Raw genomic sequence first — 17,770 nt, forward strand, 5'->3', positions numbered from 1 at the left:
ATACACACATTGTACAAACTTACACAGCTGCATGTACACATGTAGGCATACAGCCTTTCATGCATGCATGTACACATATGCACACATGGCCACACACCATGGGCTTTGTCCCTGGTGGCAGTTGGACCACTTTTGGTTTCTCTACCCTAACCATCTTCAGTCTCAGTGTGATGATGGGGACAGGTAGGGTGAGGAGTTCATGCATGTGGTGTCCCCTCTATAGGTGTGTCCATGGGCTCTGCAGACCAGCAGTTTAACCTTGCAGAGATCCTGTCACAGAACTACGGCATCCGGGAGGAGTGTGAAGGGGCTGCAAGACCCCCAGAGCAGCCTGAGGAGGAGCTGGACAAGGACTTCATCTCCCAGGTACTTGGCTGAGCTGAGACCTCTACCTCATGTGAGTGGAGCCCTGCTGGGCAAGCTCCACGGTTTCTTCTTTTGGCTAACTTGGTTTGCATGCTGCTTGGATTCTGCAATGACAAGTTCTGCTTACACATCTGTTTGCAAAGCTCCAGGTTCTATACTAGCAGCTGAGATCACAGAGGACAGGCCAGACATGGTCTTGCCTTTAAGGGGCTCTAGGGCTCTAGACCAGTGGGGTGGCTGGACATGAAATGTACTTTCTTAAACTTTTTAACCTAAGAGCCCTTTTGTCCTCTTAAAAGTTATTGAGTATTGCCTGACCAGGTGGTGGCGCAGTGGATAGAGCGTCGGCCTGGGATGCGGAAGACCCAGGTTCGAGACCCCGAGGTCGCCAGCTTGAATGCGGGCTCATCTGGTTTGAGCAAAAGCCCACCAGCTTGAGCCCAAGGTCGCTGGCTCGAGCAAGGGGTTACTCGGTCTGCTGAAGGCCCGCGGTCAAGGCACATATGAGAAAGCAATCAATGAACAACTAAGGTGTTGCAATGTGCAACGAAAAACTAATGATTGATGCTTCTCATCTCTCTCCGTTCCTGTCTGTCTGTCCCTGTCTATCTCTGTCTCTGTAAAAAAAAAAAAAAAAAAGGTATTGAGTGTCTTAAGCAGTTTTGTTGATGCAATATATGCAGTAAACCCATTGTTAGAAATAACAGGTTTTTATGAAAATGAAAAATAACTTATAAAACAAAAAATAATTAAGGCAAGAGTAGATTAGTTTAAAATTTTTGTAAATCTCTGAATGCAGGAACAGCTAAGAGATTCCAGCTGCTGTTTTAGGCAAATGTGAGTTTGTTGTGATGTATACTTTTGGTTGAAGTGTGAATCTGTGTCATGCAGATTTGTTCCTGAAAACCAGGGCAGAGTATTTAACAACCTTTTCAGATAGTTGAGGTTGTTCTTTGATGCTGGACCAAAATTCAGCCACTAGTCATTTCGTAAAGGATGATTGCAGAGTGGATTCTGAAGCCACATCTAGTGAGCCTTCCATTGTGGCTGTGTCATAATCCAATGGTCTTGACCTTGGTGTGGATCTTAACCCAGGTGTGATCTAGTCACCTCTGTACTGGGGACATGTTTATAAAATCCTGGTCCCTTGACATGTAGATCTTTCACATGTTGACAGAGTTTACAATACAGGGGTAAACAAAAGTAGGTTTATAAGTTATAAAACAAATAATACAATTATTAATAAATACAGAATAAACACTGTGTTTTGCATACTCACAACTCTAAACCTACTTTAACCCTACCCTGTGTAAAATCTAAAAACACCCATTTGTTAAAACCATAGATTAGGGGTCTTAAACACCAGGCATTTGTTTTCTCATAGTTCTGGAGGCCAGAAGTCCCAGGTCAGGGTCTCAGAGGACTGCTTGTGGGGAGTCCGTTCCTGGTGTGCAGACACTGCATTCTTACTAGGTCCACACCTGGAGGGGAAAAGTTCCCCTATCAGATCAGGGATCAGGGCCCACCTCAAAACCCCATTTAACCTTAAGTAATTCCATAGAGGCCCATCTCCAAATACAGTCAGTCAGGTTGGGGATTAGGAACCCAACATATGAATTTGGGGAGGGGACACAAACCTAAAGTCTATAATAGTCTCAACACTTATTTTTTTTAGATCTCTTTTAAGTATTTGGGATTTTTTTAATTGAGGATTTTTTTTAATTTTTTAATTTTTATTTATTCATTTTAGAGAAGAGAGACAGAGAGAAAGAGAGAGACAGATAGACAGAGAGAGAGAAGGGGGGAGGAGCAGGAAGCATCAACTCCCATATGTGCCTTGACCAGGCAAGCCCAGGGTTTTAAACCGGCGACCTCAGCATTCCAGGTCTACGCTTGATCCACTGCGCCACCCCAGGTCAGGCTGGGATCTTTTTTTTAAGGACCAACCACAGGGCATTTGTTTAGCTTGGTGTCATGGATCACTTGTTGCCAATTTGATCTTATAACAAAAGCAAATGTCTATTCAAAGAAGAAAAAACCACTTTGAAAAGTTTCACATGAGTTTAAAACTTCTCAAAACTCTCAAACCTAAATCAGCTATTTACTAGCTAAATACCTAGATCTAGATTTTTTTCCCCTTTTAATTGAGAGGAGGGGAGATAGTGAGACAGACTCCTTCCTGCATGTGCTGGATCCACCCAGCAACTCCCCCATCTGGGCCTGTTGCTCAAATCAACCAAGCTATCCTCAGCGCCCCAGGCCCATGCTCAAGCTAATTGAGCCACTGGCTGCAGGAAGGGAAGAGAAGAAGGGGAAAACAGAGGGGAAGAGAAGTAAATGGTCGCTTCTCACCTGTGCCCTGACCAGAAATCGAACCTGGGGCATCCTTAGGCTGGGCCAGCGCTCTATCCACTGAGCCAACCGGCCAGGGCCTAGATCTTGATTTTCTTTAGAACTGACTAAGAAAAAGAAAGACTGTAACATCCTAGGTAAAAGCAGAAACACTTCCATTTCGTATTACCTTTCCAGAGGCTGTGGGACTCTTATCAGGTCCAAATTGTCAGCTCCATGTTTTCCAAAATCAGAGTTTTTTGCTTAAAAGCTTGTTTTTCTCTCACAGCAGCCACAGTCATTTCTTTGGAAGTAGCGGTCCACTCAGTTCGTGTCTGAGAGACTGTCTGCCTGGTATTGGCTGACAGACTGTGGTTGTCTGCCCGCCAAGTTTTTAAGTAAAGATGATGCCATGTGATGAAGGCAATTTGCTCACTTCACAACTTCACAGTTACAAGTGCATTTTTTAACAGTCCCTGCCTCACTTAGAGATGTGTCAGGTATTTCCTACATGCTTCCTGTTTCCTCACACAGAATATTAAATGACATTTGCTCAGGGTGAAAGTTAATAAAATCAATAATCTTAAACAGGATATTTTTCAGTGAAACTGGCATCTTTTGAAACTGAGTGGGTGACAGTAGGGAACATGCATTGACGATGCACACACTTAGTGCTCCTGCCTCCACCACAGGGCACTGTGCACAGACCACTGACTGCTCCATCAGTGCAAGTGCCAGTATAGTAGGAGACGAGTAATGGCATCGCAGTTTGTGAAGGTCCCAGGAAACTGGCCAGCTATGGACCACTGTGTGAACCCCTCCCACAAATGCATAGTGAGAAACTGTGATGGGCAAAATGAATGTTTTCCATCCTGCATCCTCTGAGAACTTGATTTGGCTGGGGGAATGCCCCCTGAGAGGAAGGGCTCGGAGAAGGCTGGGTGGTCTTCCACAGTAATGGAAGTCCCAGCACGAGGTGCAGGGCAGGAGTTGGGAGGCAGAGTGGCGGGTGCTGACTCCTGAGAGAATGAGAGGGAATGCTCAGAGGGCTGACAGTGACCCCTGGGGTCAGGACAGAGTGGTTAGAAGGTGCTGGCCTCAGAGGAGTGAAGGTTTACAGGAGGGTGAGAAAGTGATTTGAAAGCAATACTGGAGAGGAAGGTAGTGATAATTTTTGTCTCTTCCTTCCCAGTAATTAAATGCTCGTTTCTGTTTCTTATCCTGTTGGGTGGCCTTGAAATGTCAAAAGAGTGGGAGCAGCTCTAGCGTTGCCAGTACTGCCTTCCAGCTCTGAGTGTGATAGGATTGCTCTGGTCATGCATGGTTGACCAGTGAGGGCTGACAGCATCTCTGTTACACTGATGGGACATCCATTTCTTTACTCAGTGTACTGAGGGCTTTGTAAAATCACAGGTGGATGTTGGATTTTACCAGATGCCTTTCCTACATTTATCCAGACAGTCATATGTCTTTGCCCTCTTGGTTGGTTGATGTCCTGAGTTGTGATAGATTTCCAGATAGTGTGCCATCCTTGCTTTCCTGGAATCAAGCCTGAACTGGTTTGAGCAGGGAAGCTTTTGGGCAGTGCAGTATGGACTGAGGCCAGTCCTGGCTCGACTCTTCAAGGCTGGTGACCTGGGGCACTTACCTGACCTCTCTGGGCTCTGATGTCTTATCTGTGCCTCTCCTGGGGGTTGTAAGGGAGTCTTCAGGTGAAGGAGCAGGCCTGGAGTCTGGCTGGGGTGAGTTCCTATAAATGTGACATATTGGCCCTGGTTGTGGTGGCCAGTGGGACTCTGAGAGGGGTGGGAGGAGCAGAACCCCTAGAGCAGCCCCTCCTGACAGCCCTGTTCCCCCTCAGAGCAGTGATATGCCCCTTGATGAACTGCTTGCCCTCTATGGCTATGAGACATCAGACCCCATCTTGGAGCGGGAGAGTGAGGGCAGCGATGCCACAGGCAATCTCCCGGACATGACCCTGGATAAGGTGAGTGGGGTCTCTTCCTGGAACTGGTGGGAAGATTTAGGGAGGGCAGACATGAAGGAAGGCCTGGGAAAAGCAGAAGTGCTGCCAGTAAGTGTGAGGCCTGGACAACTTTTTAGAGGGCCTATTCTACTGCTCCCCAGAGTCATAGCTGATGCAGCTGGCTGTGGCTGCCCACCAAGGTTAGAGTGGCCACAGGGAGGGGGCTGAGAGAGAGAGCCTGACCGCTGGCCGAAGGAGGGGCAGAGTGGAGACTGGCTTGGAGAAACGCAGCTGGGAAGGAGGAGAACCAGTGAGGCCTTGACCCTCCAGGTCCTGACCAGGTCGGGGTGGTGCCAGGAGGAGGGCTTTATTACTGAAATTGAAAACCAAATGTGCATGGAGAGAGAGCAGTGACTGGGGGCTCTGACTGTCCCCAGCCAGGTGTAGGTGATATCCCTTTCCAGATTTTAGGGCTGTGGGCTCGGGAGCCACACACACCCAGGCTGGTGCCTGGTGCCTGGTTTCATCTGCAGAGTGGTAAGAACAGCCCCACATGAGCCCTTGCCACTCCCAGAGGGAGGTCCGTCAAGTTGTGTCACTGTTGTTTTTGGTGTTATCTTAAGATTGTTAAAACAAATTGCAAAAATGTTCTTTACTTTTTATTAAAAGGAACAGATAGCAAAGGATTTGCTTTCAGGGGAAGAAGAGGAAGAAACACAGTCCTCTGCTGATGACCTCACCCCATCTGTGACCTCCCATGAGGCCTCTGACCTTTTCCCCAGCCAGAGTGGACGTAGGTGTCCTGCCTGCTCTTCCATTTGGGTTGGGTTGAACTAGGTTCTAGTTATGCAAATAAAGGGGCCCTGAGCTACTGGGAGCAAAGAACTTGTGCACAGATGTCTGGTGCCTCTGGGGTGTACTGTTCTTGATCCAAGCCCCTTTGGAGTTCCCATCTCCCTGGCCTGTGAGCTGAGACTGAGTGGCTTTGGTTTATAGGAGGAGGGAATGTGTTGGCTCCTGTAGACAAAAGCCTGTCAAATACGGGGGAAGTGTCCTGGCAGAAGGAGTTGCAGGGGTCTCACAGCTGGCAGTTAGCAAGTTCCCACTCCTTTGCTCATTGTGCACCTGACATCTGGCCGGGTCTGGGACGTGCCTCTTCTCAAGAGTAGCATGGTGTGGGGATCAGGTGGATGGAGAGTGGAGTGGAGACTGCAGCAGTGTGAAGACCCCAGATGCGGTATCCTTGGGGGGGCCATCCAGTGCCATGAATGTGTCTCACCTGCTCCCCTTTTCCCAAAGCACGTTTCCTGACTGGGCCAGACAAAGAGCTGGACTCTTCCACCTCATCTGACACAGAGGAGGACCCTCTTCCTGCCAACAAATGTAAGAAGGTGCGTGGCCCTGACCCTGTGGTACCTGTAGCTTGGGCCTTTGCCTCGTCTGGTAGTAGAGACAAATGGATGACCTTCTGAAGGGTGGGCTCTGCTGGGACTTGACTGCAGTGTTGTGACTTGAGCAGTGGCATCAGCTGGCCCAGGGATGTGGCCCTAAGTTCTTGCCCTTGGGCCTCACCCCCTTGCCTCATGACTGGTTATACTGAACAGGTGTACAAGTAGATGGGAGACTCAGTGTTTACACACCCACACACACCCAGGTCGCTGCCTGCTGTTCTCAGACCAGAGGACTTGGCATCTGCGGGAAAATTGCACAGGCTAACACAGTCCTGGGCTCTGGGCAGTGGCTGGCCTCCCATCTGTCCTGACTTTCCTGGGCCTTTGTCTTTGCAGGAGATCATGGTGGGGCCTCAGTTCCAAGCTGACCTCAGCAACCTGCACTTGAACCGCCATGGTGAGAAGAGTAAGTGGGGTTTGGATCATGGTGGGGACAGGGAGAAGATACAAAAACCGTACTTCAGCCAAGAAGGCACCTGCTGCACACCCAGCCAGAGCCAGTTCCCAAATCCTCAGAGGGAATCCAAGATGCTCAGCTTGGGTCGGGTGCCCGTCCTGTGCTGTGCAGCAGGTTTGCAGAGCACTCTGTGAGCAGGGGGAGACTTGCCTTCTGCTCGGGGCTTTACACTTGTTCTGTGGGCACTCATGCGCTTCCACACTTGAACCTTGTCTGTGTCCTGTCCCAGAGTTTTCCAGAATCCAGTGTCCCTCTGCTCTCCTTTGTCCCTCAGGGTACTCTCAGCCTGGAATTGATGTTTGTTTTGATCCCATTATAATGTGTAGCGGCCTCTGTTCTTTGAGATAGGAATTGTCACCTCCATTTACAGGTGAAGAAAACAGGATGTGAAGCCATCTGCCTATTGCATCTTGTTTTTCATGCCCCAAAGCCTCTTTAGGCCCTGGGCTGGCAATCTTGGCTCAGGAGACTTTTACCCAGCTGATTCAGCAGCTGGGATTGGGGGTGGGGTGGAACCCTCATTAAAAGTAAGGCCTGGGGCCAGAGGCTGGTAATGGGTGTCTGGGATGTGATTGCTATATTATTGTAGGCAGTTTGGGTCAAGGATGAGTGGGAGACAGGAAAGTAAAGCTGAGATGGGTCACAAGGGTCACTGCAAGTGAATCTGGATCTGACTACACCTGGGACCCTCTCCCTGAAAAAGGCACCTGTGCACACACTTTAGCTACACCCTCAGAAGGCCAGAGCCTGTGCCAGCCTTAGTCTGGAGCCCAGCTATGGAGACTGTCCTGCCCTTGTCCTGTCCCCCAAGCCTTCCCTGTAGGGAGCAGGTCTCTGGTCCTGTGGGGATGGGAGTTGGCTTCTCTTATACCATGAGATTAGATCCATGCATGCAGTGTATGCATCTTGTGTGCTGTTGTGTTCCCTGTATGGATTTACTTCACTGGTCATCCCTTCTCCTTTTGGTCGATACTGTGGTCGTCTGCAGTTGGGGTTATGAACATCCTCAGGTGTGTCTTAATGGACACATGCATGGTTCCTGGATAGACGGCTGGGTAGCATATGGTGGCCTACATTAGGTCTGTGGACACTTGATATTGTGTGTCTTGTTGCTTTTAGCCCTTTGGGTGGGTTGAGTGATGTCTCATGGTGGCTTTCATTTGCATTTCTTTGATGAATAAAATATGTCCACTGGCCATTTTGGATCTCTTGCAAAGTGCCTGCTCAAGGCCTTTCCCCATTTTTAAATTGGGTTGTCTTTCTTATTTGTGGGGTTTCTCCTGTGTTGTGGATGCCAGTCCTGTGTGGGTGCTGTGCACTGCATGTTTTCTCCCAAAGTTCAGCTTATCAATCTGTATTTTAACCCACTGAGTGTGCTGTTGGTATCTCTGCAGGTCTGGAAGATATTCTTTATTTTCCCTGTTATATTTAAGGCTGTGATGTTACTTAATTTGATTTTTGTTTTACGATTGGAGTTTGGGGTCTGGGGTCCATATTTTCCCCCATATGAGTATTCAGTCTCTCTGTTACCACATATTGAAAAGGTCATTTTTCCTCCACTGAATCGCAGTGGTGCCTGTGTTGAAAACCAACTGTTGGTGATGTGTGTGCTGTTTCTGGACTCTGTGTCCATACGATCTGGGGTGGTATAGGTCCTCCAGCCTTGAAGTATTGTTGCACGTCCATGTAAGTTTGAAAATTAGTTTGTCTGTTGCTATGACACTGCTTCTCATTTTACTTTGTATTTGTCCTTGCCAGGCTTTGGGGTCAGGTGTGCTGCTGTCACCAAGTATGCTGGGAAGTGCCTTTTACTAACATCTGGGAGAATTTGTGTGAGATTGTTAATATTTCTTTTTTATATGTTTGGAAGAATTACTCAGTGAAGCTGTCTGGGCCTGGGGTTTACTTTAATTTCATGTTTGTGGAAGATGTCTAATTACAGATTCAGTATATTTAATAATATAGTTCTAGCTAGAGTTTCTGGGTGTTTTTTTTTTTTTGATACTTTATTTTTGAGGTATTTATCATATTAATAAGTTAACTTTATTGTAAAAAAGATAATAATACTCTTAATGTCTGTGGGGTCTATAGTGATGTCCCCTTATTTGAGTCCTGATATTGATCTTTTGCATTTTTTTCTTTTTATTTCCTCTTGATCAGTCTTGTTAGAGGTTTGTTACTTTTATTACCCTTTTTCAAAGAATTGACTTTTGGCTTACTGACTTCTCTCTGTTTGATTGCTATTTAATAGACCTTTACTTTTACCAGTATTTTAAAAAGATTTTAAAAAATTTATTGATTGATTTTAGAGAGTCAGAGGAGGGGGGAGAGAGGAAGCATTCATATTTGTTCCACTTAGTAGTGCATTTTTTGATTGCTTCCTGTATGTGCTCTGACCGGGGATCGGGCCCACGACCTTGGTGTTTTGGTACAATGCTCTGACTGAGCTAACTGACCAGGGTCTGTATTTCTTTCTTCATAGTTTATTTCATTTTAGTTTGTCATCCTCCAGTTTACCTTGTGATAATTTCTCTGATGTGGGTAACTTAGAAGCGTTCTGTTTAATTTCTAAACATTGGGGAATTCCTGGTTATCCTACTGTCACTGATTTCTAGTTGAATTGCGGAGAACATATCTGTGATTTCAGTCCTTTGAAATTACTTGAGCCTTGTTTTATGACCAGTATTTAGTCTGTTTTATAAATGCTGCTTTCAGTGTTTTTATATTTGTAGTGTATTTTCTATATATGGCATATTTTTGTTCTAATTTTGTTATCCAGTCTGATACTTATTTGCCTTTTAATAGAGAGTATTTAGTCCAGTTACATTTTGGCTTATTTTTCATGTGATCGTGGAAACAGGTGGGTTAAGTCACCATCTTCTAGGTGTTATCTCCTTCCTCTTTCTGTTCTTTTTTCCTTTATATTTTCTTATTGATTAATCAAATAGTTTTATTTTACTTTTTCCTCTTCTTTGAGGTTATAAGGTTTAATTTTCATATTACCTTTTCAGTGATTATCCTTTTTACTTTAGATGAGTGATTCTCAACCAGTGTGCCACAGAATTTCAAAACATACAATATCTAACTATTGTTAGAATATCAGGGCACTAACTTCTTTTCCCTTAGGTTGTCAAATAAAAAAGTGACAACAGCCAATACAGTACAACAGTAGCCATCCAGCCTGACCAGGCAGCAATGGCACAGTGGGTAGAGAGCATCAGCCTGGGATGCTGATGACCCAGGTTTGAAACACCGAGGTTGGCTTGAGCTTGCGCTCATCTAGCTTGAGCATGGGGTTGCTGGATTGAGCGTGGGATCGTAGATGTGATCCCATGGTTGCTGGCTTGAGCCCAAAGGTTGCTGGCATAAGCAAGGGGTCACTGGCTTGGCTGGAGCCCCCTGGTCAAGGTACATAAAAGAAAGCAATCAATGAGCAACTAAAGTGCCACAACTATGAGTTGATGCTTCTCTCCCTTTCTGTCTGTCTGTTCCTGTCTATCCCTCTTGCTCTCTCTCTCATTCTCTAAAGAAAAGAAAGAAAATAGCTGTTCAGTGTGAATGAATCAAAATTATACCTATTTTTTTGTTAGATTGGCAAAAAAATTTTTTTTTGGTGTGCCGCAGAATTTTAGTAGTTTATGTGTGCCATGAGATGAAAAAGATTGAAAATCGCTGCTTTAGACAAGTGCATTCCAGTTCCTTCATCTGTCCCGCCTATAGTATGGCGTCTGCTTCTGTAGGGACTGCACAGGCCACAGTGACAATGTGGCTTAGCAGCAGATGTTCCTCATGTTTATTCACTCCCTCCTGCTTCCATTGATCATTTCCTTCCACCTTAAAAACTTGCTCTTTAATATTTCTTGTGATGTCAGTGAATTCTTTCAGCTTTTGTTTGTCTGGAAAGTCTTAACTTTGATTTCACTTTCAAAGAGTATTTTCATGGGTTTAGATCTTTAGGTTTGCCAGCTTTTCTTCTCACTTGTGAACCATTTTATTCCATTGTCTTTGGCATCTGTTGTTTCTGTGGAAAAGTCAGACATCTGTCTTACTGTTTCTGTTGAAATACTTGCTAGCTGTTTCCCTGCAGGCTGATTACATTTTTTGTCTTCCAATCATTTTGACCAGATGTGCCCAGGTGTGGTTTTCTTTATATTTATCCTGAATTTCTTGAGTCTGTAGTTTCATGTCATGCATCAGTTTTGGAGAATTCTTGGCCATTGTCTCTTCAGATTTTCTTTTGCCCCATTCTTTGTCCATTTCTCTGTGACTCAGTTATATATGTGACTGTCTTCCATCCCCAACTGTGTTCTCTTTCAACTCAGTTTGATGCTGCCTTTTTCATTTTTCTTGCATTCTTTTCAGTTTCACTAATTATGTCTTCTGCTGTCTCCAGGTTGCTGTTAGAGTTGTTCAATGGATTCATAAATTCCCAAGTTGTATTTCCCGTTCCTGGAAAGTCTATGTGATTCTTTAAGGTTCTGTCTGCTAACTCTGGTTTCCATCCATTTGTGGACTTCTGTTCCACGGTCTTCCTCTCACATTCACATGTTCGGTAGATGGAGGGCTAAGGTTGGGGATGATGTTATTTTTTTCCAGAGAGGGACCTGTTGTCCTTTCAGGCCAACCACTCTGGTCCAGGCTGGGTCTTGAGTCAATATGGAGGCCATTGTCCCTGTGGTTCTCAGCACTAACCCAGGAGCTGTTGGTTCCCAGGCAGCTTTCCAACCAGAGAGATTCTAACACAGGAGCTGTTTTCCTGAGTGTATTTTTCATTTTCTGGCTACCACACTGGATTTTTTGTTTGCATTGTTTGATTTTTTGGTCCCTGTGACTCTTCCTTGGATAATTAAGAAATGCTGGGCTTTCCTAGACTTGGCCCTAAGCTCTCCTTTCTGTTTCTTCCCCATCACATCCTTCCCCAGTTGGAGGCTGACACCCATTGCTGCCATGGGGCAGGGCTCCCCTTTCCTGGGCTAAGTATACTCATGTGGACTGTGTGATACTGTGGTTAGAGTGGTTGTGGCCTAAGCAAGACCACTGGGACCCAGGTTTCACTGCTGTCTTCAAGTCTGGGCTCTTCACTCCGCTTCCTTGGGACTCTTATTTTTTAAGGCTTGTAAACTGCAAACGGATTAGCTCTCCCTGAACTCATTACCTACAACTCCTTCCCCAAAGGCCATGCTAAGAAGTCCCCCTTTCCTCATCCCAGGCTAGTTGGTACTTCCTCCAGGAGGCTGCTTTGGGTTTCCTGGCTGGGAACCATCCCACTGGCCTCTTACATCTTCTCGCCCTGGTTGCTCCCTGACCACCTTCTGGCCTGGAGAGGTGTGGAAGGGATGAGCCCAGGTCACAAGAACCAGACGTGGAAATTAGCAGCTGTCCTTTGGAGGTGCTGTGACAGCCAGCCTGGTGAATGCTTGTGGGGAGGGAGTATGCGCTCTTCAAGGTGTGGGCGTGGACCATGTGCCCGCAGCTCACCCTGGCCCTCCTAAACAGTCTATGAGAACGAAGACCAGCTGCTGTGGGACCCCAACATCCTCCCTGAGAGGGAGGTGGAGGAGTTCCTGTACCGGGCAGTCAAGCGGAGATGGCATGAGACAGCCGGGTCTCAGCTCCCAGAGGGAGAAATGGTGAAAGATAGTGAGCAGGTAGGCAGCATGCTTGGTGATATGAACACCCCCATATCCCTTTCCTGATGGCAGTGTAAGCACCCCCATATCCTAGCCCTGATAGTGGGGTAAACACTCCCCCCCATATCACTGCCCCAGTGGTGATGTGAGCACCACTATATTCCAGCCCTGATGGTAGAGTAAATGTTCCCTGATATCCCTGTTCTGATGATGATGTGAACACTCTGATGTCCTCGTCCTGATGGTGATATAAACACCCCCATATCCCTGTGCCAATATTGGTGTAAAATGGTGTAAATGTCATGTCCCCGCCTAGATGGTGAGGTAAATGCCCCCGATATACCCACCCTGATGGTGTGATAAATGCCCTCAATATCCCTGCCCTGATGGTGGTGTGAGCATCCCCGAGGTCCCTGTCCTGATAGTGATGTAGATGCCCACAACATCCCTGCCTCGATGGGGTAAATGCCCCTGATACTGCCACCCCGATGGTGGGGTGAGTACCCCCATATCACCACCCCATGATGAGGCAAATGCCCTCCAATCCAATATCCCTGTCCTGACAGTGTGTACACCCCCCCTTTATTGCTCCCCACCCCCTCTCTGATGGTGGGGTAAATGCTCCTAACTTCCTTCTTGTGATGGTGGTGTGAGTGCCCCCCATCCCCACCCTGATGGTGGGGTTAGATGCCCCCCATATTACTGCCTCAATGCTGGGGTAAGTGCTCCTGCTGTTGCTGCTGGTGAGCAGGTGGGAAGAGGCTTTTGCTCCTTCAGGCGCTGTATGAGCTGGTGAAATGCAGTTTCAATGTGGAGGAGGCTCTGCGGAGACTGCGGTTCAATGTGAAGGTGATTCGAGGTGAGTGCCCTATCTGCCTGCCCCACCCTCGTCAGCTATCCTGGTCTGGGCATTGCTGATGCCACTACCTCCTCCTGGTTGCAGATGGGCTCTGTGCTTGGAGTGAGGAGGAGTGCAGGAACTTTGAGCATGGCTTCCGAGTACATGGGAAGAACTTTCACCTGATCCAGGCCAACAAGGTGAGGACACAGCCCACCCTGCTCCGCTGGATGGACAGCACCATGGCCTCCTTGGAACAGGAAAGCACTTAGAAGACTGGGCACATGGCACTCTATACCCTACAACACGAAGTCATGACTCCATTCACCAGGCTCCTGAGGTTCCTCTGAGCTGAGAGCTAAAGCCCTGGTTTCCACCTCACTCCTTCATGCTTGTTGTCTTATTCTAGTCTCTTCTGCCAAGTCACTTTCCTTCTCCCAAAGAAGGCTCCTGCACAGCCTGTTGGGTCAGTTCCCAAGGCCTATGTATGCTGTGACACTGACCCCCAGCCCTGACCCCACCCTTAGCCCTAGCCATGTGGACCGAAGATCTAGTTGGAGCAAACCAAGGAAATAAGTTTCTCTTGCCACCTCTGGCAAGTGCTCCTGACCAGGGGGGCTGCTGAGTGCCAAGTTCCTGCCATCCTTTCCCCTGGACCCGAATACCCGTTTTTCCACATACTGTCTCCTAGACCTGAGTACCCCTGTCATTCCCTAGACCCAAGTCACCCTGTCCTCCCCTAGACCTGAGTCTCCCTATCCTCCCCTGGATCTGAGTCCTATCTTTCCTAGACCTAGGTCCCCTCTCCCTGGACATTTGGCTGAATGTGCTCCATGACTGTCTCAGAGCCTGAGTTTCCCTTCCTGTCTCACTGTGGACCCCTCCTCACCCCTTCTCCTAGTCATTTTTTTGCCCTTCTAGGGGAGTAGCCCTGACCCCTTTGTACTATTCATGATGATAAAGCTTGTGGAGAAGCAGGGCCTGGCTGAAACCTAACTCATGTTTGGGGCCTCTGTCCTCTCTTGGGAGGTTGGCATCAGCGAGGCACCTGTGCTGGACCACTGAGCATGGTTCTCAGCTGACCTGACCCTTTCCCAGGCAGCAGTAGATCTACCAGGTAGATCAGCTCCTGGTGGCCTGACGCAGTGTGCTGTTCTCTGCATTTCCACTGTAGCCCAGGCTGCTGCTGTGAGCAAAACTTCACATGCATTGTCTTCTACATGCCTGTCCCTGGTTATCACACACATTTCTACCCTGTTCCCAGGGAGGCTGTGATGCTCTCACAGGGGTACTCAGGTCTAGTCAGAACCCTGATGCAGAAGGGGGTCATTGGGAAGATGGGACAGCTTATGTGTGCCCAGCCAACCCCCCCCCCCCCCCGATTCCTGTCCCTCATCCTGGGATCAGCAGGGGGTCTCACATGTGGCTGCAACACAGCCCTGGCCTTACTGTGGGGGTTCCATCAAAGTGAAGATGCTCCAAGAGCTTTGCCAGGTGGCAAAGCATAGAGCTGGACCTTCCTTTATCTTTCTAGGGTGCTTGTGTATGTGATCGAATCTGGGGTTCATGAAACTCCAGTGGGTCCTTTGACAGTGTCTCATGTGCTCATAGACAGCTCTGTCTTGGGGTGTTAGTGATGTTCTGTAGGAAAAGCAGGCTCAGCCATGTTGTATGATGCCCTCTCTGGTTAGGGGCTTTGTCCCTGGTGTTAGTAACAGGGTGTTAGTAACACTGTGCTTTGTGGGAAAAGTGGGGGTGGCCCGGTTGTATTCTGTTTTCTCTGGTTGGGGGCTCTGATCCTGGTGTTCGCACCAAGGGTTCGCCATTCCCCCTCTGCTGGGCCTGTGATGAGTGGGGAATGAGGTATACACCATAGTCCTTTGGAGCTTGGCAAGGTCTGGGGTGAGGGAGGTGAACACTGGACTCATGTGCTCAGAGTGAAGAAAAGACTGGGATCCCCTGCCAGCTCCAGGTGGTGGAGCTCTTGAGATTGGGGTGCCATCATGTTTAGGGCAAAGGAATGAGCCCCGGACGTGGGGATGGCCTGTGAGCCTTAGATGGGGGCTGGAGGTGGGTGCAGAGGATGCGTGGAGTGTATGCAGGGTCTTTGAGGGTAGTGGTTGCCATGACCTGTTTCTGCTGTCCTGGAAAGCGGAGGGGACTCGGCGTGTGGGGCCCAGATGACACCATTCTGTCCCTCAGGTGCGTACACGGTCTGTGGGCGAGTGTGTGGAGTACTACTACCTGTGGAAGAAGTCTGAGCGCTATGACTACTTCTCCCAGCAGACGCGACTAGGCCGGAGGAAGTACGGCCCATCAGGAGCCACGTATGTGCAGTGGGCTTCCTGCAGGGCCTGTGGTCAGGGGAGGATGGTAGTCCCAGGGAACATTTCCTGTCTGAGGCAGCTGTCCCCCTGTGCAGCCTCCTATGGCACCCTCTTTCCACAGGGACACAGACCAGGACCTAGATGGCAGTGACCCTGATGGCCTTGCCCGTCCTCGCTCCTCACCACCTCTGCCTGCTGCTGCTGATGGTCTAGGCCCTGAGCAGGACCCCCTGGCACGGATGCACATAGGTGAGAATGTGGGGTGGGCCCTTGCCGTTGGGGGAGCCCTCTGGTAATTGGCACCCTTACCTATGCCAGTGGACACTAAGGAGCAGGTATCTGGGAGCCACTGTCACTCCACCCTATGAGGTGTCACACACATGAATCATAGGGGCTTGTTGGCTTTCTGTGTGGAGGAGAACTATATGTGCCCTGAAGTCCAAAGTAGGGGGTTTCTTTCTGGGCCCCAGGTGGTGGAGGTTTAGCTCTGGACCCCAGGTAGCTGTTGGGCTTCCTCTCTGGGTTCTAGGTGGTTGGGGTGCTCCTTTCTGGGTCCTACATCAGAGGATTTCTTTCTGGGTCCCCAGTGGTTGAAGGAGCTCCCTCCTGGCCCCAGGTAGGGGTTCCTCTCTCTGCGCCCTGGTTGGTTAGTGGAGATTCTGCTCTGGGCTCCTGGTGGTTGGGTTGTCTCCTTTCCGTCCCCAGGTCAGGGGGCTTTTCTTTGGGCCCTACGTGGTTGAAGGGGCTTCTCTCTGGGCCCTAGGTAGAGAGGGTTCCTCTCCGGGTCCTAGGTGGTTGGATAGCCCCCTTTATGGCCCTAGGTTGGGGGTCTTCTCTTTGAGGTCCAGGTTGAGGGGTCTCCTTGCTAGGCCACAGGTCAGGGGGACTTACCAAGATCGGGTTGGGGGAACTTCTTTCTGGGTCGCCGGTGGGGATTGCTTAGCTCCAGCCACCCTGCAGGAGACCTGGGGTATCTGAGCCCTCCCCAGTGTCCTGGGCCCTGGGCCGTGCCAGAGCAGGACAGGCCTGTTTCATGACTTCAGTTCCTGGAGGTAACCACAGAGTGAAGGACAAGGACCTTCACTCTCTAGGTCTGTTGAACTCAGGTTTAAATTATCCCCTGGTTCTAGAATCTGGTTGGTTTCATGGTTTGTTGGGAAGGGCCTCCATATCTTGCTGTCCTGGCGTTGCTTGTCATGTACCTGTGAACAGAGTTCACAAATTCTACATGTACTTTGGCCTTGCAGTGCACTCAAAACATTTTTTTTTGGTTTGAATCTGTTACATTCTATTTGAAAAATGGGAGTCACAGCCTTCCAAGACAGGTTTCCTTAGCCTAGGGTGCACAGTTTAGTATAACTGTTTCTTTTGTGTTCATGCATATTTTATGTATTTGTGTAAAAACATTTATGAAGAGGGGTCTGTAGGTTTTGCTGTCCCTGACAGAAGTTTGGCCAGAGCCTGCAAAGGTTGCAGCTTGAAGGCAAAAGTGTGTGATTTTAAGCAAGTGCACCTTAGCTGGGATTGTGGATCCTGGGAGGGCTGGGTGTGGGCGCTGCTGGGGGCGTGGCCTCAGCTTTGTTCTCTCCCTGCAGAGCCACTGAGTGTGGATGGCATGGCTAGCAGTTTAGGTGAGCCTGAAGAGTGCTCCAACGACCTCCCGTCTTCGGAGCCAGGGCCCTGTCTGTTCCAGAAGCTGGATATGCCCCCAACTATGCCCGTGCCCCAGCGGCCCCCAGCCCTGGCCGAGCCGGCCTTCTGCCCCTCTGCTACAGCTGCTTCTTTGGAGCCCAGCGCCAGCTCGAGACTGGCTGTGGACTTGGCCTTACCCACGGCCCTCCCTGAGGAGCTGCCCCTGGTCCCCAGCCACATGGATATGGACGGAGAGCCTGAGGAGCCGGAGGAGCCTGTGGCCCCTACACAGGTGGCAGTGTCGGTCACCGAGTTTGGACTCATTGGCATTGAGGACGTGAATCCTTTTCTGGCTGCTCACCCAGCGTGCCCGGGCCCTGGGCTGCACTCGGAGCCCCTGTCACAGTGAGTGCAGCCCCCCACCCTAAGGGCCCCTAGCCTCAGGCTAAGCTGAGGAGACCGGGAGGGGTCTGCCCTGAGGGACCAAGGGTGGTGTGGCCCCATGGAGCAGGCTGTTTTAGTTTTATTCTCTACTTTTAATTTGGCTTATTTTTTTGACTAGGTAATACATTCATATGGTTCAAAATCCCAAAAGGTACAAGTTGGGCCAGTGCTAGTCTCCTTCCACCCCTGCTCCAAACAGCAGCCCTCCCCAGGCACACGTGAAAACACGGTCTGCTGGGGGAGGCAAGGTCGGGAGCCATGTGTTTGGTCCACAGCGCTCAAGCCATGTAGTCTGGGACTGGACTGACCCTCTTTTGGTCTCTCTCTC

The 17,770-nt window shown here is 49.0% G+C and overlaps 1 protein-coding gene across 2 annotated transcripts in view; it reads left to right on the forward strand.

Annotated features, from left to right (window-relative positions):
• Positions 1-17,770, forward strand: part of MIER2 (MIER family member 2) — a 32,631-nt gene that overhangs the window by 13,705 nt on the left and 1,156 nt on the right. Inside the window, exons 3-13 of one of the 2 annotated variants that reach the window (XM_066278483.1) lie at positions 224-366; positions 4,559-4,684; positions 5,333-5,456; positions 5,963-6,054; positions 6,451-6,520; positions 12,068-12,219; positions 12,979-13,060; positions 13,145-13,239; positions 15,242-15,366; positions 15,488-15,615; positions 16,962-17,403. In XM_066278483.1, coding sequence (XP_066134580.1) covers positions 224-366; positions 4,559-4,684; positions 5,333-5,456; positions 5,963-6,054; positions 6,451-6,520; positions 12,068-12,219; positions 12,979-13,060; positions 13,145-13,239; positions 15,242-15,366; positions 15,488-15,615; positions 16,962-17,403 — 1,579 coding nt within the window. Of the gene's footprint in view, positions 1-223; positions 398-4,558; positions 4,685-5,332; positions 5,457-5,962; positions 6,055-6,450; positions 6,521-12,067; positions 12,220-12,978; positions 13,061-13,144; positions 13,240-15,241; positions 15,367-15,487; positions 15,616-16,961; positions 17,404-17,770 lie in introns of those variants that run through there. The other variant, XM_066278493.1, reaches the window with a different exon arrangement.

This window comes from Saccopteryx bilineata, chromosome 1 (genome assembly GCF_036850765.1).
Source record: "Saccopteryx bilineata isolate mSacBil1 chromosome 1, mSacBil1_pri_phased_curated, whole genome shotgun sequence".
Classification (NCBI taxonomy): Eukaryota; Metazoa; Chordata; class Mammalia; order Chiroptera; family Emballonuridae; genus Saccopteryx; species Saccopteryx bilineata.